This window comes from Hypomesus nipponensis, chromosome 23 (genome assembly GCF_054491055.1).
Source record: "Hypomesus nipponensis isolate SF chromosome 23, ASM5449105v1, whole genome shotgun sequence".
Taxonomy (NCBI): Eukaryota; Metazoa; Chordata; class Actinopteri; order Osmeriformes; family Osmeridae; genus Hypomesus; species Hypomesus nipponensis.
The window spans coordinates 1,644,435-1,669,665 of NC_140383.1; the positions used below are offsets into that span (position 1 = coordinate 1,644,435).

The following is a 25,231-nucleotide window of genomic DNA, read 5'->3' on the forward strand; positions in this document are numbered from 1 at the left end:
AAGTTCTCAGTCTTTTTTTGATTGAGATGGTCTTAACATGTGTCATGTCTTGCAACCTATTAACTTTGCTAGTGTTTCATACATTGCTAGTGTTTCATACTTGTTTCAAGCATGTTGCTGCTGTCCATTTACACTTTCCTTCCCTTTGACAACTTAGTTGGTCTATATTTCAGTGCATCTTTACAATCTTTATATATTGCTTTATTGTATAAATCATTGGAAAAATTAGAATTAATTGCTATTCTTTTTTTAAATTAGTATTCTAAAGCAAAGACAAAAACATACATCCACTAGGTGGGGTCGGAGTGAAAGTCCATTCAGATCATAGTACCGATAGTTTTATTAGAAAACTTTTCTGAAACATTCTTATTTTAATTTGATAGTATTCTATTAGATTTGACTCCAAATCCACTGTGGTGTTAACCGAGAGGACTGTGTCCTGCTCTTATGATCACTCCGTTTGTCCTGGTCTCCTTTCAAAGTGCAGAGGTGCTTCACAGGTGGAACGATGTAAGAACTCCTATTTTGCGTCCACATCTGTTGGTACTGTCAAACTGAGGCGGTCTCCATAAACAAGCTGTACCTGACAAAACCATGGCTGTGAACCGCCAGCTGAATTACTGTTTGGTTATCCGTAGTGAGTTGACTATGCGCCTTATTAACTAAAATCCTACAATGTTTAAGTCCATTTGGGATAAACATGTACTGAGAAATCAAAGCAATGAAATAATTCAAAAAATGCAGAATTCACTTTGAAGAGGAGAACAGAAGAAGAAATTCACAGGACTGAATAGTTGTGGCTTTTCTTGAAATGAATGAGATCCTCACTGGACCTTACTAGGCAGGTCTGAGTGTGTGCGAGTGACAGAGACCTGGGGGGGGGGGGGGGGGGGGGGGGGGGGGGGGGGGGGGGAGTGTGCGTTTGTTCCATAAAAGGCACGAGGCATGAAAGTGTTTGGGGCCACAGTGGGGACGGCCAGGCCCCTGGGACCAGCGCCCCCCCCGGGACACCAGAGGAGGTGCAGCTGAGAGCAGTGACACCAACAGCAGAAAGCACGACAGACAGACAGGCAGACCCCCTGCCAGTGGAGGGGCTGGGTTTATTAGGGGCCTGTTGTCTGTTGTCTCATGTCTGAGAGGAGAAGTTGATGCTGGTCACCATCTTGTGGATCTTGTCGTCGTTCTTCAGGATGTTGGACTTGACGGTGCAGATCCTGTCCTGCTGCTCTCTGATCAGCTGCTCCAGCTCCTGCAGCTCCACCTTCAGGGGCTCCACGGCGCTGTCTGTCACCCTGGAACACACACCATACACACACACCATACACACACACACCACACACACACCGAAATATGATCTCTCATACCTGTTGGTGTGTCTCTCCTCTGCTCCTGCTGGAGGGCCAGTGTGTGTGTGTGTGTGTGTGTGTGTGTGTGTGTGTACCTGTGCTCCTGCTGGAGGGCCAGTGTGTGTGTGTGTGTGTGTGTGTGTGTGTGTGTGTGTACCTGTGCTCCTGCTGGAGGGCCAGTGTGTGTGTGTGTGTGTGTGTGTGTGTGTGTGTGTGTGTACCTGTGCTCCTGCTGGAGGGCCAGTGTGTGTGTGTGTGTGTGTGTGTGTGTGTGTGTGTGTGTGTGTACCTGTGCTCCTGCTGGAGGGCCAGTGTGTGTGTGTGTGTGTGTGTGTGTGTGTGTGTGTGTGTGTGTGTACCTGTGCTCCTGCTGGAGGGCCAGTGTGTGCTCCTGGTTGTGGCGTCTCCATGTGAGCAGCTCATGCTGCATGGCGTCAACGTCCTCCTGCAGGTAGTCCATGATCTTCCCCAGTGGCAGGGCGCTGCGACACAGCGTCTGGATGGACGCACGCACGCGCTCCATCTCCCTGGTAACCAGCTCACGCTCCTTCCTGCGGGATGCCTCTGACATCACACCCTGCCCACGGGGGACACAGAGGGGGAGAGAGACAGAGAGAGGGAGGGGGAGAGAGGGAGAGGGGAGGGAGACAGAGACAGAGAGAGGGAGGGGGAGAGAGGGAGAGGGGAGGGAGACAGAGACAGAGAGAGGGAGGGAGACAGAGAGGGAGGGGGAGAGAGACAGAGAGAGGGAGGGGGGAGGGAGACAGAGAGAGGGAGGGGGGAGGGAGACAGAGAGAGGGAGGGGGGAGGGAGACAGAGAGGGAGGGGGAGAGAGGGAGAGGGGAGGGAGACAGAGAGGGAGGGGGGAGGGAGGGAGACAGAGAGAGGGAGGGGGGAGGGAGACAGAGAGAGGGAGGGGGGAGGGAGACAGAGAGAGGGAGGGGGGAGGGAGACAGAGAGAGGGAGGGAGACAGAGAGAGGGAGGGGGGAGGGAGACAGAGAGAGGGAGGGAGACAGAGAGAGAGAGGGGGAGGGAGACAGAGAGAGAGAGAGGGGGAGGGAGACAGAGAGAGGGAGGGGGGAGGGAGGGAGACAGAGAGAGGGAGGGAGACAGAGAGAGGGAAGGGGGAGGGAGACAGAGAGAGAGAGGGGGAGGGAGACAGAGAGAGGGAGGGGGAGGGAGAGAGACAGAGAGAGGGAGGGGGGAGTCAGACAGAGAGAGGGAGAGGGAAGACAGAGAGAGACAGAGAGAGGATGGGGTGAGGGAGACAGAGAGAGGGAGGGGGGAGAGAGGGAGGGGGGAGAGAGACAGAGAGAGACAGAGGGAGAGATACAGAGAGAGAGACAAAGGGAGAATGAGATAGATCATTTTAACATTTGAGATTGCAGGATTATTACTTGTTCAGCTCATACTAGTTCATTAAAAAAAAAACTTGGTAACTAACAGAAACAAACTCTCCGGATGCCAATCCTAGTATTGGTACAGTGGGTGTGCATGCACACGTGTGTGTGTGTGTGTTAGGGATGGAGATTTTAACTGATTTCACTATTCGAATAGTATCCGAAATTATTTTCGAATATCCGGATAATCTATTTTGTTAATGTGGTTCCGTTATGTAGGCTAATTAGCCTGACGTGACGCAAAGCATACAGTAAACACATGAACCACCACACATTCTGGCAATAATTGGGACTGTTAAGCTATTAGACTAAATAAGGGTTGAATAAAGAAAACAAATGAAAGATCAATTTATTATTAACATGACGAAAAGACAATGAACTTGAAAAAACGCTGCGTCTTCAGGCGTAGGCTCTTAATTTGGCGAAGAAGCGATTAGCCTATTATTATGTGAAATAAAAAGTAGCCTACATTGGACTGAATTAAACACATTGGGTAGGCTATTCTCTATAAAAACGAAAGACACACGGAGAACTATTGCATATTAACTTGGATATTAACTTGGAACCGGAATCCTATAGGATACGGTGCGCCACCACACAATGCAAACATAAACAGACGATTACGCTCGCTCTACATGGCTACTGGTAAGAAAATAAATAAGCCACAACTGCATTAGCCATACGCATTTTTATTCAGGAGAATTAGCATGTAAACATGCTCAGGGGAGAGGCGAGTACGGAGTCGATTTACGAGCAGGCCGGCGTAGAAAAGACTGCAGGACCTGAGGTTGCTGCGAGGTACTGCTTAGGCAGGACACTATGCTTCTTGTAGCGCCAAATGAAATGAAAGGAGACTCGCAGCAGAACACAGGCGTAGCTTACCTTTTTTGATGGTTTTCATCATTTTCTAACGTCACAACTATTAGAATTCACAACACAACGGTTTTTCAATAAAAAATTTTTTTTTTAAATTAAACTACGCTCATAAGTATTCGAAAAAAGTATTTGAATACTAACTTACTTTAGGATATCCGGATATTCGATTAACCAGGCCCATCCCTAGTGTGTGTGTGTGTGTGTGTGTGTGTGTATATATATATATATGATGTGTGCACACATCACCAACGCCACTCTCCCTCACCCTAATCATAATAAACGTTCCACACTCCCAGCAAAGTATCACATGGCCTGAGCTGGTGCAGGGCTGCATTTAGCGGGTTAGGATTTCAAGGCTAAAAATGTTGGTGGGGAATCCTCCAGGGTTAGCTGTGTATATAGAGATGAAAGGTGTGGCTGGCCTGTGATGGCTGGTGTGGGGGCAGGGCTGGTGAAGGCCTGCTGTATGTGGGAGGCTGGGGGGTCCTGGTGCTGCTGGGCCCCTCTCAGCTCCCAGTCTGCAGGGCTGGGGAGGGCAGCGCCGCCCCCTGGCATGGCTGGACCTGGGGCTGTTTACTCAGCTGGGTCCTGTGGCCCTGTGTGCGTGTAACAAGCTAGCAGGCTCGCTCTGTCTGGCCCAATGCCACACACACGGCACCCACCCACAATCCTGGTCTTAAAAGTCCTGTTTATTTTAGTAACAAGCTGTGGCACAGAGGTTATTTGACTACAGTATTGAGTAACAACTACTACTCTTATGCCCCTTTCAAGTTCAACTCTTGAGCCAATTTGTGTCATTCTGCACCCAGCTGGGACACCAGTCTCACTGGAGGAGGAATCAGGTGAGTGACAGACACAACTGGCCCCAGGACTTCCCTCCCCCACGCAGAGCGTCACACAGCGGGCTGTCAGGGCCTGCTAGCGCCTGGTCGGACTGGTCCATAGGGAGCTTTTAACTCCTATATTATTCATCAATATGACGTTTTGATCCAAAACGACATGCAAATAGTGGGTTCAGAAGTACAGCAGGCTGTTGTAGACACTGCTGGTGTCACGTTCATTAAGCCGGCCTCTCATCAGTGAAGTCTTTCACAGCTCACTGATTAGAGCGCTTGAAAACCCACTTAACTGGACAGGACTTAAAACACATCAAATAAAACACGTCAAAACGCCCATTTCTTCCCTTCGCTCTGGGAAGCTGGCAAAACACCACCAGACAAGCCTCCGTTCTCCTTCTGCCTTTGGCGTGGCTGGGTGTGGGGCAGCTGGGAGGGGTGGAGCGTGTCTGGGTGTGGGGCAGCTGGGAGGGGTGGAGCGTGTCTGGGTGTGGGGCAGCTGGGAGGGGTGGAGCGTGTCTGGGTGTGGGGCAGCTGGGAGGGGTGGAGCGTTTCTGGGTGTGGGCAGCTGGGAGGGGTGGAGCGTGTCTGGGTGTGGGGCAGCTGGGAGGGGTGGAGCGTGTCTGGGCGTGGGGCAGCTGGGAGGGGTGGAGCGTGTCTGGGCGTGGGGCAGCTGGGAGGGGTGGAGCGTGTCTGGGTGTGGGGCAGCTGGGAGGGGTGGAGCGTGTCCTCCAGGTGGGTGGTGTGCCTGGGTCTTGACACCACGGCTACACAAACACTCTGCAGCTCATTCAGACTGCCAGGCTGCTAAGCATGAAGACATCCCAACAGAACAGCCTTCACTGCACTGGCGCTTCCTTACACTGTCCTCCCTCCCTCTCCTTCCTCCCCCTCATCCTTCCTCCCTCCCTCCCCTCCACCACCAGCACCCCCCTCTTGGAAAAGTCAGTAATAACATGTCGCTGGGTCTGTGAGCAGCATTTTGGCTGACATAAATCTGGCTTTATGGGGTCTCTGTCAGGGTCTCTGTCAGGGTCTACAAGGCTGCACGCTCCACGTTTTCCTCTTTTCACCCCGACCCAAGAACAATATTTGTTTAGAGTGTGGTGCTTGGAGGCGGGCGTGAGGGGCAGGTTTTCCCATTAGCTCAGATAAAGAAGGAGAGGAGGAGGAGGAGAGGGAGGAGGACTGGAGGAGGAGAGGAGGAGGACTGGAGGAGGAGAGGAGGAGGACTGGAGGAGGAGAGGAGGAGGAGAGGGAGGAGGAGAGGGAGGAGGAGAGGGAGGAGGACTGGAGGAGGAGAAGAGGGGGACTGGAGGAGGAGAAGAGGGGGACTGGAGGAGGAGGAGGACTGGAGGAGAAGAGGAGGAGAGGGAGGAGGACTGGAGGAGGAGAAGAGGGGGACTGGAGGAGGAGAAGAGGGGGACTGGAGGAGGAGGAGGACCATACATCAGTTCCCTGGAGCAGGTGGCTCACAGAGAGCTAGGAGGGTGAAGATGGGGGATTCTGATTCAGGGTTCACACAATCGCTTCTCAGGGTATGCTGGGTCTCACCCATCCAGCGCAGTATAACTTCACAAACAAGTCTGGTTACTTATCAATTGATGAGAGCACCTAGACTTAAAAGGGTCTAAAACTTGAGTCTGGTTTCTGAAGAGAACTACTTCTGCTCTGATTCTTGGCCACTCTTAATGTTAATGTATCCTGCCCTCACATGCCTAATTAGCTTAATGAGGAAATGCATGCAAAAGGCCTGATTTATGGGGTAGTAATCGGGATCCTGTTAAGATGTAGAGAATAACATTCTTCAAAAGAAGACTTTGACAAGAAAAATGAGCAGCTAGCAGTGAACCTGTCAGAGGGCTAGCTACCTCTGGTCATGACTCACAGGAGTCTGCTGCATGAAGCATTGGCTGGAGTTAATAAGGCTTTGTCAGCTCTAATGATCAGACCAAACAACAGGGGCTGACAAAGTCACAAGCCATCCTCCCAGCAGGTAACGGTGTGACTCGTCAGCCATGTGAGCTGTGGTGGGTGGAGCCTCACTGTGGTGGGTGGAGCCTCACTGTGGTGGGTGGAGCCTCACTGTGGTGGGTGGAGCCTCACTGTGGTGGGTGGAGCCTCACTGTGGTGGGTGGAGCCTCACTGTTCGGCAGAGGAGCCCGTTCTCATCAACAGCAGCTCTGACCCCCTCCAGCTGATTTGTGAGAAGTCAGCCATGACCTCAGGTCTCCAGCTAGGTCCAGAACGGGTGCAATCAAGGTGTCTTTACATCATTACAAAAACAACAGGGAAGACTGGAGAGACTGTAGAGACTGAGAGTTTTGCGGACTTCTAATTCTTCTCTCCTCAGCATTACTGCAGGCCCAGAGCTTCCAAGCAGCACCTGGATGTGTCCCTGGAGACGGTCTCCGAGGTGGGCCAGGGAGCAGGGCTTTACAGGACACAGTTAGGCCAGGGCTTGCTCACGCGCTTCCTATTCTTGGGGGAAACATGTCCCGCCAGATCATAAAAATAGCTGGGAGTCAGTGAGGTGGGGAGAGAGGCAGAGGTCTAGGACGGTTACAGGATGTTGTTCCAGGGTCAGCGAAGGCCCTGGGGGTCCCAGCTGAGCTCACTACCCGGGGCCTGGACTCTGGAGGGAGGATCCCCCCCCCCCCCCCCCCCATCCAACAGGACATGGGGACTTGAAGGAGGACAAAGACATTCTTTGTTGAGAAAAATAAGAGATACTGAATCTCTGGGTTGAGTACAATGGAAGGTAGATCTGTCAGCTAGGTGGAAATCAGACGTGTCCGAAGAACCCTTTCCTTCTTCCCTTTCAAATCTGATATTAGATAATCCAGACTTCCAGATATTTCTAGACCTCTGCCTCACCTCTGGTATATCAACATTCTCCTGTGGGGGGATTATGTCTGATCGAATGGGGTGAGGTGGGGGGGGTCAATTCCTTCAAAATTCCACCCAAAAAGGGTTGGTGTATTGGGGTATTTATTTTCGTGCGGATTCTGCTGAGTGTATTCTGGGCTTCCTCCACTGTGACGCTCACTCAACAGCCATCCATTTGTGTGCCACAGGGTTTGTTTATACGCTGCAAACCTTCATCAAGGCTAATTTGATGGGGAAAGAAAAGAGAGAAAGGGGTCTGAAAAAACCTCCTTCTGAAAGCGCAGCTGCTGCGAGGGGCCGGTGCTGTCCAAACAGAAAGACGCCCAAGGAGAAGTATCTTAACATAATATACAAGCGTGTTACAGGGTCATGGGGAAGGTCGTCCCCCAAAATATACAGCAAATTCTTCTGTCGCATATTCTGGGGTGGGATATGGCATAATACAAGCACTTCAACTGTCCAGGAGGCTTTGTATTTACATCCTATCAACAATGTGGTGAAAAGGATCTGGCATTAACAACAGGTGGTGGGGTGACGGGACCAAGCAGGAGTTATGACATGGAAGGAGTTTGTTTGCGTGAAAAAAAAACAAAAAGAATCTTCTCAAAAATATATATTTAAGTGTCAAAACTCAAGACTTAATTTGTCTTGCATTGAAACTTTTTTTTTTATTCAGCAGTTGAGTTTAGTTCTGAAAAAAGAGAATGTGTGAGGCGTTGTGAAGCAGTGTGTTTGGTAAACATCAGTGTGTTTGAGTGAATCATGAAACTTCATCAGGCCACAGGACCAGGAAGCTGAATATTTACATTTTTAACCCTCCGTGTTCCGCCATGATTACAAGAAAGAACTGGCTCCATTACTCTGACCTCTCAACCCTTTCATGTCAGGAAGGAAGTCATTACAGTCCTTTATTTAGCTGACAAGGCTACAGCACCAAGGCTGTGTGTGTTTATGTGTAAGTGTGTGTGTGAGTGTGTGTATGAGCGTGTATATGAGCGTGGTGGAGGGGGGGTGCTATTCGGACTGTAGAGTGCCCTGACTACCCACAAGGCCATGCAGTGCCTTGAAATAAGGCTCTGGAATCCTGAGAACTGATGATGCTGCATGAAGTCACCCTGCCCTGCTGGGGGAGGGGCCGCGTGCCTGAGGGCACCTGGCTGCCCTCTCCCCCTGCTCCTCCACAGAGCTCAGATGACCTCCCTGGACTGTGGTTCAGGGCGGGGGGGGGGGGGGGGCACACAACATCCATCAGACAGGAGGGAGGGCAGCAGGGAGAGAGAGCACGGCCAGCCAGACCACCCAACACACGGAGCTACGCCACAACACTGGACCACAGACAGGAGCCGTCACCCTGACTCACTATCCAAACACCGCCCGAGGCTGCGCTCCCTGGACGACACACACCCCGCGGGGAGGGGGAGGGGGGGCTATCTATCAACTCCAAGAACAATCTGACAGCAGAGACCTGACACGCTCCAGGACCAGCGACGTCACCGGAGGGCCACCGCGAGGCCTCACAACTTCTCAACGATGCCTTCAAGAAAACCTGCTTTCAGGCACTGGCTTCACACTTCAGTTCATCTGCACAGGAATCTGATGCACAAGCAGAATGCATGCGGCAGGTTCTGCTATCGCTCAAAACTTCTGTCCCTATGGAACAGCCTAGCAGACCTAGGCTTCCCAGAAATCAGGTGTTGGTGGGCTGATTGTGAGATATAGTGACCCTGAGTCACGAGAGAGGAATGGTTGAGAGAGGCTTTAGAAGGAGGATCTATGTTGTTGCACTGCCCTCTAGTGGGGGACTGATCTGCTCTCTGGTGGAGGGCTGATCTGCTCTCTGGTGGGGGGCTGATCTGCCCTCTAGTGGGGGGCTAAGCGGACTACAGCCCGTCTTACCTGCTCTTTAGACTTGGGGGAGGACGGCGAAGACTCAAAATCTTTCTTCGTTTCAAGTATTTTTTTCACCAGCCCGCCTGTAAGCAGAAGCAATGCTGTTACACATACAGTCAACTCCTTAGGACTCTAGCTAGTCCATGCAATGCTATACTAACACTGTTATGCTAACCCTGCTAACACTTATGCTAACCCTGCTAACACTGGCTGCTTACCATGTTTCTCGTCACCCCGGAGTTCAACAGCAGGCTCCTGCGGAACAAAACAGCCAAATTCTGAATCCACACACAATGCTGCTTTATATTCGTTGATATTCAATCTACACAAATAATGCTGCTTTATCTTGTTTGTATTCAAACCTGACAACCCTGTTTGGACAGCAGAATATCAAAATCCAGTGTAAAAATCATGAAACCATTAAAAGGTTACGATGTGGAGTATCAAATAAACTGGTACACCTTCCCAAAAGCAGATGTCGTGCTCCTGTCAGCCTGGAAGCTCCACTTACCAGCTCCATCTCAGGCATGTCTGGGGGCGGGGGGACAGTCTCCTCCACCACAAACAGCTCTTCATCATCCTCATCCTCAGACAGCTTCCTCCCCTCCATGATGACGGCTGCTGGGGGCTTGGCACTGCTCAGCCTGGGGACACACACACACACCATAAAGGCTTAGAGAGGACCCCATGTGTGTGAGGTGTGTGTGTGCAGGTTTCGTGGGGTGAGTGTGTGTGTGTGTGTGTGTGTTGACCTGTCAGCAGGCGTCCCCTCCATGTGGCTGTCCTGTCTTCTGACGCGGGGGGGAGCAGGTCGGGCGCTGCTGGGCCGGGGAACACTCCTGCTGCTGGGAGGAGGAGACAGGTCTGACAGCACACACTGGAGACAGCCTGGCTGCTCTGGTAACCTGCTATCATGCTCTGATAACCTGCTATCATGCTCTGATAACCTGCTATATTGCTCTGTTAACCTGCTATCATGCTCTGTTAACCTGCTATCATGCTCTGTTAACCTGCTATCATGCTCTGTTAACCTGCTATCATGCTCTGATAACCTGCTATATTGCCTTGTTAACCTGCTATCATGTTCTGTTAACCTGCTATCATGCTCTGTTAACCTGCTATCGTGCTGTTAACCTGCTATATTGCTCTGTTAACCTGCTATCATGCTCTGATAACCTGCTATCATGGTGTAGAGGTGTAGAGGTGAGTAAAGAAAGGGAGGAGGAGAAAGAGGAGAAGAAGAAGATAAGAGGAGGGTGCCCTCATGCGTGTCTCTCACCTGTGAGCCAGGTGAGGGGGGGACGCTGTGTCCTTTGAGTCTCCGTTCTCCTGGGGGAGGGGCCTCTCTGCCAGGGGGGCGTCGCCATCTGCAGCACAACACTCCCCTCATCAACACTCCCCTCATCAACACTCCCCTCATCAACACTCCCCTCATCAACACTCCCCTCATCAACACTCCCCTCATCAACACTCCCCTCATCAACACTCCCCTCATCAACACTCCCCTCATCAACACTCCCCTCATCAACAGCGCCCTCTAGTGAGATGGAAAGGAACACTCACCTCCGTCACTGTCTGATTCTCCTGAAAGAGAAACAATTCAAACGGTAAGTCAGGCGTTGTTTCCCCAAACTCTGCCCTCCAGACCCAGCTCTCTCCCCTCCGGACCCAGCTCCCTCCCCTCCAGACCCAGCTCTCTCCCCTCCGGACCCAGCTCTCTCCCCTCCGGACCCAGCTCTCTCCCCTCCGGACCCAGCTCTCTCCCCTCCGGACCCAGCCCCCCCCTCCGGACCCAGCTCTCTCCCCTCCGGACCCAGCTCTCTCCCCTCCTGACCCAGCCCCCCCCCCTCCGGACCCAGCTCCCTCCCCTCCGGACCCAGCTCTCTCCCCTCCTGACCCAGCCCCCCCCCCTCTGGACCCAGCTCTCTCCCCTCCTGACCCAGCCCCCCCCCCTCCGGACCCAGCTCCCTCCCCTCCGGACCCAGCTCTCTCCCCTCCGGACCCAGCTCTCTCCCCTCCGGACCCAGCTCCCTCCCCTCCGGACCCAGCTCCCTCCCCTCCAGACCCAGCTCTCTCCCCTCCAGACCCAGCTCCCTCCCCTCCGGACCCAGCTCCCTCCCCTCCGGACCCAGCTCCCAGACACACACAGAGAGAGACAGAGAGAGAGAGAGAGTACCTGGGCCTCCAGGCTTGGGTCTGCGTCTCTGGCCCTTGGCAGACGAGGGCCGGGGTATCCTGGCAGGGCTGTCAGCCTGGGGTAGGGGGCAGGGGGAGGGAGGCAGGAGGGTAGGGGCAGGGGGGTAGGGGGCAGGAGCAGGGTAGAGGAAGGAGAGGATGATGGCTGTGTGAGATGTTCCATCAGGAATCAGGTTTACATGTATATATGTTTGCAGAGAGCATATAACATACCCATTAGGGCAGGAACACATGCAACTGAAGTCCCCACACACACACTCAGTTTCAGAAAGCTTGAGCAGCCCACAGAAAATACAAATGTGAGCTACTAAAAACAAGATTTGGCATTGAAGGTTACCTGGTTAACTGGGACCTCTGCTGGCTATATAATCAGAGAGGACAACACCAATAAAATACACAGAAACCCTTCCAGTACGTGATGATCACTAGGTAGCTACACAGCAGCATACACAGCAGCACCTACAGTAACACAATGAGCTTCCAGTGGAACCCTGATTACTTGATGTGTATTACTTAATTTTCTATCCAATATAAAGATAAGTGTGGTAGTAACAACCTTCAGCTGTGATGTCACCTGCTCTGCATAGGCTGTACCCTCAAAACTAAATAGCATGGAGGACTATGTCATTAGATGCACTGAATGAAAAGCTAGTGTGACTGCAACGTGATCCAGTCTAAGTCCACATGAGGAGCCCTGGGTCTAGGAGCCTCTAAGACTGCAGGCACTCAGCAGCAACAGACAACAGGAAAACAAGCACCCAACTATGCTACTACTACTACTGAGCATGAGCAGTATGGTATGGGGTGTGTACCTCTTCAGCATCACCCTGTGCTGACTCCTCCCGAGGAAGACAAACAACAAGATCACACTTCAGATGTTGTCTTCAAGAATGTGGCAGTTAGAAGCTGGTGGAACGCATGTTCTGATGGACGAGGGGGTCATGCAGCCGACTCACTTTATTCCTCATAGTACAGTCTCAAAGTGCAAAGTTTGACAAATATGTTCAAACAAACTATTCGAAAGGTTGAAAAAATATATATTGAAATGTTTTGTTTTTTTATGTAGTGAAAAGGTTTTAAAAATATTTTTGAAAGGTTTGAAAATTATTTTCGAAAAAAAGTTACAAACATTTAAAAAAACTATACTACTTCTTTATATTGATTATAGATTTGACCTATGTAATTTAGAATAGTCTGAAAAATTAAGCTGATAAAGAGTCTAGTGTTGATTGGAGGAAAACACAACAGACAGTCATTTCCCTTGACTACTACAGTAGGTAAGAACACTAGATAGTGTTAACCTGTGGCATATCTTACAAACAAATAAGAAAAGTTGTATATTTAAAAACAAACACTAAGAACTCACTGCTTGTTCGGGTTTGGTAGTTTTACTGGGCTCCTCTGGGTGTGGTTTTGGTCTCGTTTCCTCCGACGCTCTGGCCTGCGCACACACACACACACACACACACACTTCAGAACATGCTGTGGGTGTCTGGTGGTGACACAGAGAGCTGTGGTTGCCAGTCAGGGCACAGGACATACCTTCCTGTCGCCCTTGTCCACAGGCCTGGTCCTCTCCTCACCCTCCTTGTGTCTCTCCTTCTCCACAGGCCTGCTCCTCTCCTCACCCTCCTTGTGTCTCTCCTTCTCCTTGTCTCTACGTTTCTCCCGCTCCCTCTCTCTATCCCTGTGGGAATCTCTCTCTTTGGTCTTTTCTCTCTCTCTCTCCCTCTCCTTCTCCCTCCCCTTGTCCTTGTCACGTTCTCGGTCCCGGCTCTTGTCCTTGTCCCTGTCCTTGGTCCTGTCTCTGTCTCGGGGTTTCTCTGAGCGCTCGGTGTCCCGGTGGCGGTCCTTGTCCCCCCGGTGGCTGCCCTGGTCTCTGGGCCGGTCCGGGTCCTTGTGCTCCCGGCTGCCGCTGCGCTCCCGGATCTCCCTCCTCTCCTGGGGACACAACAGCAGCTCACAGTCAGCTCACACCCGAGGGAATCACCCAGGATTTACCCTCTACGGTATACTTCCTACCCCTTTCCAATCTCTCTCCCCCCTCCCCTCTCTCTCCCCCGCCAAAGACCTGCTTCAGATATACAAGCCAGCAGTTGTTACTAACAGCACCTTTCCTAAGAAACATCCCCTCCACAATCACATGGTGCTGGTGGAGAGAGGAGACTGGCCTCACCTCTCTGTCCCTGGGGCGCTCTCCCCCCTCCCTGTTCTCCTTGTCCTGGGAGCGGGAGGCGCTGGCCTTCCCCCTGGGGTCCAGCTTGTCCCCGGCCAGAACCCTCTTCACCGCCTCCTCGCTGGACAGCTGTGGAGACAACACAGCAGGGGGTGTGAGGTTCCCCTTTACAGTAGAGACTCCAGGAAACCACTGTCCTGATGGGGGCATATATATAGAACCAGGACACCAGCCTGCTATGTTGTTGCTGATGTCTACCTGAGCATGCGTCATGTTGGAGTAAAGTGTTGGTATGATCCATCACTCTCAAAACCCCTTTAATTTGAGCCTCAAGGGTGCCATTAAAATGTACCCAGCCATAAACAATACCCTTCAGACTTCAGCATGATCATTAGTTTCATCATTAGTGTGTGTGTGTGTAAGTGTGTGTGTGTGTGTGTGTGTGTGCAGCCTGACCTTGCTGAGGCAGCACCTGGCAATGGCCTGCAGCAGCTCGTTGGTCCTCTCAGGCTCGTGGCCGGCTACGATGCGAGCCGGCTTAGCAGCCAGGGGCTCCCCACTCACCAGCATCACCACATCCAGCGCTTTCTGCAGGAACACTATCTTACTGTCCTTATCCTGCAGGGACGGAGGGAGGGGGAGAGAGAGGGGGGATGGATGGAGACAGTAACAGAGAGATAGAGGGGGACTGAAAACCTGAAATGTCTGTGATCGCCTTGGGTAACGTGTTTCTGAAGGAAAGTTTCAGGAAAACATCTATGCCAAATGGTGCGTGCGTGCTACTGGTAACAAATCCAGCTAGAAAAAGGTCTTTAACAGAAAGGTCCTGTTAACAGAAATGCCAAGGAGAGTAGCTGGTTTAACACATAGCTGTGTGTTTCATTTGAGCATCCTGATAGATGATCCTCAGTCATGTCATGTAATCTTCCCTGTCCAGCCAAGACAATCCTTTTCATGTGGAGCCAGCAACTGACAGGTATGCTGTGTGTGAGCACACTTAGCTGCTGTATAATGCATGCTGTGGCTGCATCACTGGGGCGCTACAGGCCATCTTCCTGCCCTGCCCGGCCCAGCACTGAGGAGAGGGTGTCAGGTGTGGAGGCTTGGGTTTATACCTGTCCTCACCTTGCCCTTCCTTTAGGATCCCACCCTTCGCTCTCTACACACCTCTCTCCTCTCTCTACACACCTCTCTCCTCTCTCTCTACACACCTCTCTCCTCTCTCTACACACCTCTCTCCTCTCTCTCTACACACCTCTCTCCACACACCTCTCTCCTCTTTCCACACACACCTCTCTCCTCTTTCCACACACACCTCTCTCCTCTCTCCACACACCTCTCTCCTCTCTCTACACACCTCTCTCCTCTCTCCACACACCTCTCTCCTCTCTCTACACACCTCTCTCCTCTCTCTACACACCTCTCTCCTCTCTCTACACACCTCTCTCCTCTCTACACACCTCTCTCCTCTCTCTACACACCTCTCTCTACACACCTCTCTCTACACACCTCTCTCTACACACCTCTCTCCTCACACCTCTCTCTACACACCTCTCTCTCCCCTGTCCTCTCCCTACACACCCTTTTCCTCTCCAGTGAACAGCCATTCCGACACCACGATACTGGTCTGGGGTCAGCTGCAGTGTCAAGCTTCTAACACAGTGAACAGCCATGCTGACACCTCACAGGGTTACTGAGTCTCACTCCACTAGCTCTGATGGCACTAGGAGAGTGGCCCCATTACAGGATGGTGTGTTGGGTTACACACACACACAGACATGACTGAGTGGAAGACCACACACAAGCACACACCTCCTCACACACACACACACACACACACACACACACACACACGGATGATAAGGGTACACATTTGTGTGGAAACAGTCCCCCAGTGGTAGTCTGGCTCTGCCCTCCTACGTACTTCCGCTCAATTTGGATTTTGCTTCTGTACTAGGTCTGGCCATAAAGTACGTAAGTCAGATTTTTCAGTTTGATTTTCAACCGGCCATTCAGCGAGCAGAGAAAGTGGCTGAGAACGATGACGTTGATGTTGTGCGCTAGTTTGTGTTGTTATTCCATAATGGCGGCGGAGAAAGATGCGAGCGAAGCCATTCGGTCCGTTGTGGCAACGCTGCCGAATATCCAACAGCTAAAGCCGGAGCAAGAACAAGTTTTGCTGAGTTTTGTTGGTGGCCATGATGTTGAGGCCCTCCTCCCTACGGGGTTCGGGAACAGTTTGATTTTCCAGCTACGGCAGCTATTTCTGTTATAGTAGGGCTTGAAGGAGTTGGCTAAGGCGAATGCCAGCAATTGGTTATGGCAGATCAGAGTGGCTCTGGGCAGATCCAATAGTTTTAAACTTCAACAGAGTACCCGCCTACAAGGAAGTCAAGGCTTGTCAATGGAGCGAGGCCAGACTCTCTGTACAAATGAAATGTATGAGAGTCTGTTTAGGACCATACTACCCCAGTGGACTAATAAAATGAGAATCAGTTGATACACTTGAGGGTCACTACATACAGAATACAATGCAATTATAAAAGATAAAGATGAACTAGTAAGCAGAGCGTTAGGTTGGAGAGTTGATTACGGGCCGACAGATCCTGACTTGGACGTACCTTCACGTTGTCTGACTTCATCTCTGAGTCTTCATACAGACCTCTCATGAATCCGGTGGTCCGTATGACCTGAGAAGGGCGCAGCAACACATCAGCTTGATCATTACACACACACAACACAGACTGACAGAAGAGCATTAAACATGTCCTACACTAAATCATTAAATCAGTTATCTGTTCTAGACCAAAAGAGTGACCTGGTCTATTTTAAGTTGAAGTTATCTTTTCAGGGGATGCATATAGGTAACATAACATGTTGCCATTATAATCAGCAACATTGGAAGGATTACACTGATTACATGAAGATGTAGGCAACACAAGTTTACATATGGACCTGTGCTCACTGCCCATACAGAACACAGGTTTACATATGGACCTGTGCTCTCTGCCCATACAGAACGCAGGTTTACATATGGACCTGTGCTCACTGCCCATACAGAACGCAGGTTTACATATGGACCTGTGCTCACTGCCCATACAGAACACAGGTTTACATATGGACCTGTGCTCTCTGCCCATACAGAACGCAGGTTTACATATGGACCTGTGCTCACTGCCCATTCAGAACACAGGTTTACATATGGACCTGTGCTCTCTGCCCATACAGAACACAGGAGCTGGTTTGAATGTTGGCTTAAACTTATTTATCACCAGACATGTATTTCGGATGCAGTCCACAATGCCTTGTGCCACTAGCTTTTTCAAGCCCACGACCTCTAGACACTGAGTGTGTGTTGCAGGTGACTGCGCTGCTTGGTGAGTACTGTATGTCCATGGTGGATAATCTTGGCTGAGCCTGTTCTGACTGTAACAGCCAGAGGCACCAACCAAGCGACTGCTCACATTTGAGGATACATGGCCTGATAGAAGGTCTGATTCTGGGCAAGAAGGCACCTCCCTAAGGCTTTTTAGTCCAATTCATAGAAATTCAAAGCAGAAAAGGCTCTTGTTTTGATGACAAAAGAGTCTGAGCATTTCTAGACGTATTTACCATGGAGTTAAATGGCGACCGTCAGAAGGGTCACGGGTAATGAAGGGTTCATGTTTGAATACTGCTCGTAAGCTACGTAATCAATCACGCAATAGAGTGGCCTTTAGTTAAGGACATAATGTGTCTGACACCCACACACATCTGAATATCTGCCGACGACAACCTCGGTCTGAAACTGGTGCTCAACTTAGGTAGTTAGCTTGATGCTAATACTGACAACACCACGATACTGGCTTGGTTGCTTACAAACTGACCCAAGTCCCATCCATGTTTGTACTTGTTTCAGTCTAGTATGCTAGTTAGCCATCTTATCAAGGTTTTTCTATGCATCATTGCCTAGCGACAGCTCACTGCTAGAACACTACTGTGACGATGCTGGCTGGCAGATGAGTTGTACAGTACGTGTTTGATTTATGGAATAACTACAGGATTACAATTGAACGAATCCTAGCCAACCGGCTTCATGAAATAAATTACATCTAAGTAGTTAACGTTTACCAATAGCTCTTGCTAAGAAGCTAATAAAATCCCATATCAAGCTCAAGTAGCAGACACGGACCTTAGCTATCCCTGCTAACGGTAGCTAACTGGACTGACTTCAGTACAACTTCAGTATGCTCGCGACGTCAGCTAATTAGCTAGTTCTAGCAATCTAGTCATGTCGTTTTTCTGGAGAACGTGAAATATAAGGTTCTGTATCTTGCATCAAACGATTTGTGCTTCCTAGTTTAACGATTTAACTGAAGCCAAGCAAGGGCCCACACACAATGTCCATACAAATTACGCTAGCTAACGTTAATCTAGACGGTTGTCTAGTAAAGACAAGTAGTAGCCAGCTAAACATCTCACCTCGCTGAATATGTCGTGCAGGTATCGAAACGGCGGTTTACATAGCAGTTTTTCGGTGAGCGGCGGTTTCTTAATCACTTTCCCCAAGGTATCTTGGGTCTTTTTTACCACTGCTCCATTCATGGCAGCTAGTAATGTCGATTTGAACACAAATCGTGACACCAACAAAATTTCAGTTTCACCTCAGTCAGAAAACACAGCTCTTCTGTCGCTATGTCAATACACTCCAATCCCATAATGCAGCATTGATAGACAGGGCGCTTGCGCAAAGCAGTTATCGTTGCCAAGCACCGGTGATACCCATAGCAACAACAAACAATCAATGCCGAGTATGGACGTTAAAAAAATTATGCAGTGAAGCCCGAGAGAGGCTGTGCGTAAGTGAGACAATCTATTCACCTTCCGTCTAACCCTAACCTGCCTGTAGTTTCAACCGTAGCTATTGATATGAATGAATTCAGCACTTGTTGCTCCCGAACAGTTTACAACTTTTACAGGAAAATGTGCCTGTGATCCACCATATTGTGCTTACTCACACGCAATGACAGTATGTTAAATTACTTGAGTTAATATGTAAATATAAAACATAAAAATGTGTGTAATATTTGTCACTCAAATCAAGTATTCCATGAAGATCCCTCTAATCGTCACTTGTTACCGGGGTAGATCGCCATGGTAACGCATGTTGGTCGAGAGCAGGTTAAGTTGGAGATCTGAGATCAACCGGTATAAAAGCCCCGCCCACTAACTCATTCTTGAAGATCCTGTCGTCACCTTTCATAGAAGATCCTGTGGCGCTTGGTGCGCGGATAGTGAGAGGTGCGCTCAGAAGAGCCAGAACATTTAGAGACCGACAGAAATGTTCGCATGACTGACAAAAATGTTCCCTCATGAGTATCTATATGAAAGATATAGATTATTTTAGCAGAGGGAATTACGTATCTTTGCCAGCTTCTTGGGCCGTATGTTGCCAATGCAACACTTTGAAGCTGTGCACTCACAGTTCCACAGACTGATTCCACAGAGCCTGATTAAGTAGAGCCTGCCCACTCCCTATTAAGCCCCATTGTACCGAATTTTGTTGCAGTTCCACCAGAGTTCCACTGGGAGTGATCGCGGTCGAGTGCAAAATGAATGGGAGTCTATGGAGCTAAACGGCTAATTTGTCTCTTTCGCCGGATGGTCGTTAATAAATCGCAGATTTGATTGTAGTTTTGGCAATTTCAACATGGATTACATGTCAATAGTTGAATGAACGAATATTATGTCCTTTCGATTTCTTACAGGGTAGATTGTTGTTGCCCATTACACACTAGCATTCTGCTAACGAATGCTGATTGGTTAGTGAAGGACTGACTACGACCAGAGATCCCGCTTGATGGCATCCGAAGCAGAACCGTATGGAAGGCCTAGTGGGCAAGTATTAAGACGCCCCCGTGTGTTAACCACGCGTAATTAACGCCGACTTGGCATGCAAAGCCGTCTCAACCACGCGTAAAAAACACAAACAAATATACTGTGTATTATACAACACATATGTAATACACTTTGGTGAATTATTGTGTGACGGAAAATCGTGTGACTTCAGATGAGTCTATGAAGTTTGAGTTTCATTTTGAAGATTGAGGTTTGCATGTTTTTGCCCCCAGCCGCGGGAACATATTTTATCAAGGGGGTGCTGGGGGGGCTTAATGTTGCAGGGCGGCAGGGACGTTCTGGGAGTAAAAATAGGCCCTGGACTTAGATCCAGACCGGCCCACCAGAACTGGCCCCCATATACGCCACCACAGCTGCCCTGCTAATGCAAGCATAGTCTGTGTTCGATGTGATGCGAGTTTGGGAGTTCTATTCTTAATGCGAGTGCGCGTAGATTTTTGGGCCTTTATTTGAGCGCAAAATAGTTGAGCTTTGTGTAAAATAAACACAACCATTTTTCCGTGGCTAAAACCTTGTCTAGTGAAGGTGATTTTTTTGTCTCTGAATTTTTCAGCCCCACCCTCAGTTCTTAGCCTGGTTTTCCATCATTATTCTTCTCCCGGTTCTATCGATGGCCAGTCCGCTACTGCGGAGCTGTGCCACGGTGGTGGATTTTTAAGTCATTTGAATTTAAATTCTCGTGCTGTCAGGGGGTGCTGCAGCACCCTCAGCACCCCTAGTTCCCGCGGCCATGGCAGCTATGCTTCGGAAATCATTTCCTCTTTCTTTTTTCCATGGCTTTTTTTGTTTTACAAATATGGTTAAACATGTAAAGCGGTACTTTCACCTACAGGTAGCCTACCTTTTTATTTACTACATACCATTTTAAAACGCACCTGGCAATGTTTTTTCACCATCTCTCCTCCTGTTGCCAGATGACATTCTGTCAGAAACCCAACCCCAGAAAAAATGTGAAAAAAGTGTAGGTTCTGTGAAATCATGTGACTTCGTTCTGTGGGAGGGTTAGAGTTATTCATTGACTCCAATTATGAGCCCACCATAAAGCTTTCTGTTGTTAGGGTCATATAAACTAAGGGAAAGTGAAACTTGTGGATGCATTGTGTAGCCATAAATGCTGTGGGACCGGTTACACCAAATGTAGTAAATCCCTTGACGTTTCACCTTAGCTAAAGAAACCATTTAAGGTATTCTGTGCAACCCCCTTAAGTAAATCCCTTAGCTAAGGAGACATTTGCCCTTAATTGTCATGTTTAAGGAAAAAACTTAAGGTGTTATGTGCACCCGGCCCCAGGTATTTAGTGCCATCTGTTTCTTTTTACTGTCATGACAACCATAATGACAGAAAAACATAATTTCCATTACATCTTTATTGAGTAGGCTACAATCAACCAATAATATGCCAATAACACATCAGTAATGAAAAGCAAACATTTAACTGTTTTAAGTCATGTGGTAGAATATGCATTGAGTAAAACTTGAAAATCATACTGAAATAAGGACAAGATAGATTTAGGGTTGAGAATGATGAACTTAACCCTTGTGCTGCCTTCGGGTCACAATGACCCATGGTTGTGCTGCGACAACTTTACCCAATACAAAAACCAATAAAAAGCATTTTCTTTTAACTTTTGCACTGTGGGGGACACAGCTTCACTACAGAAGCTAACCTATTTTCTTAATCACAAGCTCACATGTTATTCCCACTTGCATGGATTTGATTCATTCATTACAACGACTTCTATTAAAATCCACAACAGCAAATTCACTAGCGACGGAGACCGCAGCTTGGTGATATGCAGCTTGGTGATATGCAGCTTGGTGATACGCAGCTTGGTGATACGTTTAGAGATGGTAACTTCTGCTGCGACAGGACGGAGACTCCCCGAACATTGGTTTGAACGCTTTGTACAGGTCTGACCGACGATCTACCTCCATGTCACCTCTTGTGGTCATTATAGTGTAGTCGTCAGCGTAGGAGTACTCAAGCAACACGCTCTCATCTCTACGGCTGTACTGGCATAGGAATGCTGCCAGATGGACAGTGGCTTTGACTCCACTCAGCATGAGGACCAGGTTTAAGGCAGAGATGAAAACATGGAATGAAACCCCTGGGAAGAGCTCTGGGTCCACACCCTTTGGTAGGAGGTACGGGAGAAGGAAGCGGTCCTCTGGAAGTTCCTTGTCCAAGGATCCAAGCCTCTTCCACGCATCTTCATCTGGTTTCACAGGACGGAGAAAGATCTCTGGGATGAGAGCGGCATCTTTCATGTGATTCCATCTGCCAGGAAGGTAAGACGGCTTGTGGTCGGCTTCAGGTGCTTTACACCAGGAGCAGAAAAAGTCTCGGTGGTTAGGTTTGATGAGGCCTTTTGCGATGCCATAGGCCACTTTACTATCAATAGCACAGTTCCAGGGAGAGTAGAGAATGGTGTCTTTGATGGCATGGCTCGGCACCAGGAGACAGGCTGGCAGGAGGTGTTTTGTGATCTCTCCATGTGCCACAATGATGATGTCAACTTCATGTGTTTGTTTCTTCTTCTTTTTCTTCTTGTTTTCCTGTAGCAGCTTGTTTAAATAAAGCACAAGGTTGAGAAACAGTGCAATATTGGCCATGCTCTCAATCCACTGCAGCAGATATTGATTTTGAGATGTCTTCTTCAGAAAGTCCAGGATTATTCTTTCCCTTTGGATTTGACTTTTACTCTTCTTAGTGGCAGGATCAGAGTAATCAAGTCTTTCAATGCAGCTCTTCACCTCACTGATCTCCTTGATGATCTCCCTGTGAGAAAAGATGCAGAAGGTACACAATGTAATTAGACCACAGAAATGTTGCTGGAAATTCTAATTCATGGGTCCACAGTTATGTGTGTTTTCACATTGTGGATGTTAATAAGATAGTGGTACACCTGAATGGGATTTTCAGTTACTAAGACAAAGGCAGATGAGAGAGAAATGGATGAATTATCACTATCAGCAAACATACACTTTACATTGCACTCCAGAAGTAATTTTAAGATTAATCAACATTTTACAAAAAAACGTATAATATGTAATTTAAAACAAACAGAACATTGAATACAGCAAGTCCCTTAGGCTAGATTTGAAAGTTAACTTAAGAGAAATTAGTCTTTTATTTGAAATGTGTGCCTTGCATGTAGAACATTAAGAAACAGCTTACTGGATCGAGTCAAGCTCTTTCTCCAAGTCCTCCGCAACAGTCTTCATTTCCTTGGCTGTATCTCTCAAAGATTTGCTGGCTTCTGTCACATGATCTCCTTTGACTAATTCTTTTATATTGGAAATCATTCCTGGAAGAGACAGTGCCACACCAAGAACTCCTCCACCGATCTGAAAGAGACTGAGAAATTACTGAACAGAACCTGTAATATCTACATCACACTATCTGTGCATTGGAAACTCACCCAGTACACCTCTTGACAATTAGAACCAGCAGTTGAAATGACCTCTAAAGAAAATGTGTTCCCTGTTTTATTTTGTATACTGCAAATAAGAATCCTTTTTGTCAAATTTAAATCAAACATACCCTTCATTTAAAGGTAGCATTATTGGTACACTTGTTGATGTTATTTGCGCTGACCTGTTATTACCCCATAAGTTAAAACACTTACTTGCGCTACACCCTTTAAAGTTCCAGCAAGAGTTGTCTTTAAGGCCGCTTTTCCAACCTCTTTTGGAACCAAAGCCAGGCAGGCAACATTCAAAACTGGAAACGCCACCATAAAGTGAAAAGAATCACCGTGGCCACGATGGATTTTGTTTACCGAGAACCTATGATTGGGCCAATTCGACACCACTCGGATCAACGGGTCATTAGTGTGCCACTCCACGCCGCTCCGTAAGGCTATGGCTCTCAGAATGTACTCCATCGGGTCAAGGCCCATCCCTCCAGGGGGCCCTGAGGACTCTAACTTGAGGAACTTCTCACACACTTCTTTCAGCTCTTTCTGAAGTCTCTCAATATTCTCTCTAAGCCACTTGATCTTATCTATGATCTTCTCCGCATCTTTCAAGGTGCTGCTGGACTGCAGCCACTCAAATAACTGGGCCCCCAGGTTAATGACGACCCCGGCCCCTCCCACCGTGGCCCCAGCTGCAGCCGTAGCAGCGACCAGGAGGGGAGCAGCCACACCCCCGCTAAAGAAGGTGACCAAGCCCGCCCCTACTACCGCCGCGGAGCCCAGCACAGAGGCGGTGTTCCCAGCATATTTAGCCACAGTGTAGGCTTTTCTCTGGGACTCCAACTCTTTGGCCAGGTTTACTAGTTGAGGAGCACATCGCTTTTGATTCTCGATGAGAGCGTAGAGCTCATCACACAACTTTTTGGCGATCTCCATGGTGATTCAGTGAGTAGGTGACTGTAAAGATAAAAGACAAATTAAATTGTTAAGACAATATATTGTTAGTTCTATAATACTCAGAGTAGGCCTATTTGATTTATATACAAATTCTCAAAGGACACACTGGGAAACTAGTTTTGTTTCTACATGAAAGAGTTTTACTTGCACAAAAGGTTGTGTGGCAGCTAATCGACAACTGGGTTAGAAACTTCAACAATTTAATAATTATGACTCACAATTAATAAACATTATGGAAGTTAGTATCCAATTAAAAAGGTAGGATACCATTGCAATACTTTATAATGTATCCTGTTTTGCACCATTTCTCATTAGAATTCAGCAATGGAAAGCTAATGTATAGAATTATTTATTTATAGTATACACTATACATTTTTAGGATGCCAGGTGATTACTGTTCAGTGTGTTTCTGTGTGGAGGTAGAACTCAGGGGAGTTCTTGGCCTTTAGGGAACCACACAGCTTACTCCTCTCCTCAGTCCTCCTGGCCCCCAACATCTGTGCCCCGAGCACACATCACTCAATTCTTCTACCCAGTAATTATCCAATTTAATTTCCCTAATGTTTTATTCAATACACATTTAAGTTGACAGATGTCATTGTCATATGTTGTTTATCTCAAAGTGTACAGAAACAGGCACAAACAAACTGAATGAAATTGGCTTCGGTCTACTTAATGTGCGTCAATTTCAACACTGTAGATTCCTTTCACTTTCGATTTGACTAGCCGAGACCGGATGTTTCGGGACGTCCTGTTCTTACTGTACTCTGTAAACAGGATACCATGCATGTATTGCGAGTGGGACAGAAAACAACCTGTCTTCGTGTTTTTCTGTTGAATCTGAGTAGAACTGGGATTTGTCTTACGTAAATCGAAAAGTTAACGTTTGGTAACGGTCATTTTACAGGCATTTACATGAAAATATATCAGGCCTATATATTCAACTTGCTTCACTGGTTATGCTAACGCATTCTTACCACATCTCTTGTAAATAATACGATTTAACGATTATACGTAATAATACGTTTAACGATTATTTTTGTCCTATCCTCCAAGCTTTACTAATCTTTCATTAAACAAATTTTAACTTGAAAATACACGTAGGCCTACCCATGCTCGGCCAAGTCTGTAGACTGAAAACTGCTGTGCAGTAATGTAGCCTACCTTTTGCTTTCAACTGTTGCACAAACGATGCACGATATAGATACAAAACTGCTGTTCAGAAACTTTTGACTTAGATTTTGAACTGTAGCCTACCACGCCCACTGTACGAGATAAACAAAACCTTTGCTTGGAGCCTCTCGACGTCACTGCCCTGCCCTCTACAGTTAGACTTCAGCAACAAAA

At 48.3% G+C, this 25,231-nt stretch overlaps 2 protein-coding genes across 6 annotated transcripts; both read right to left on the reverse strand.

Annotated features, from left to right (window-relative positions):
* Positions 1–322: 322 nt before the first annotated feature.
* Positions 323–18,343, reverse strand: ift54 (intraflagellar transport 54). 4 transcript variants are annotated; one of them, XM_084688168.1, is made up of 16 exons: positions 18,072–18,343; positions 16,232–16,300; positions 14,067–14,228; positions 13,611–13,739; positions 12,977–13,375; positions 12,801–12,875; positions 12,247–12,273; positions 11,415–11,490; positions 10,802–10,822; positions 10,518–10,605; positions 9,991–10,080; positions 9,750–9,882; positions 9,457–9,493; positions 9,245–9,321; positions 1,706–1,923; positions 323–1,292 (listed from the first exon to the last, which is right to left on the reverse strand). In XM_084688168.1, exons 1-16 carry the CDS (start codon positions 18,192–18,194, stop codon positions 1,127–1,129), a joined length of 1,890 nt encoding a protein of 629 aa, XP_084544294.1. In that variant the 5' UTR covers positions 18,195–18,343; the 3' UTR covers positions 323–1,126. The 4 variants fall into 4 exon arrangements, with proteins under 4 accessions (XP_084544294.1, XP_084544293.1, XP_084544296.1 ...); XM_084688167.1 differs by having other exon boundaries at positions 9,991–10,083; XM_084688170.1 differs by lacking the exon at positions 12,247–12,273.
* Positions 18,344–20,877: 2,534 nt separating this feature from the next.
* On the reverse strand, positions 20,878–25,227 carry LOC146233538 (uncharacterized). 2 transcript variants are annotated; one of them, XM_084688172.1, is made up of 4 exons: positions 24,256–25,018; positions 23,138–23,884; positions 22,687–22,856; positions 20,878–22,287 (listed from the first exon to the last, which is right to left on the reverse strand). In XM_084688172.1, exons 2-4 carry the CDS (start codon positions 23,861–23,863, stop codon positions 21,351–21,353), a joined length of 1,833 nt encoding a protein of 610 aa, XP_084544298.1. In that variant the 5' UTR covers positions 23,864–23,884; positions 24,256–25,018; the 3' UTR covers positions 20,878–21,350. The 2 variants fall into 2 exon arrangements, with proteins under 2 accessions (XP_084544298.1, XP_084544297.1); XM_084688171.1 differs by lacking the exon at positions 24,256–25,018 and adding an exon at positions 25,049–25,227 and having other exon boundaries at positions 20,879–22,287.
* Positions 25,228–25,231: the final 4 nt, after the last annotated feature.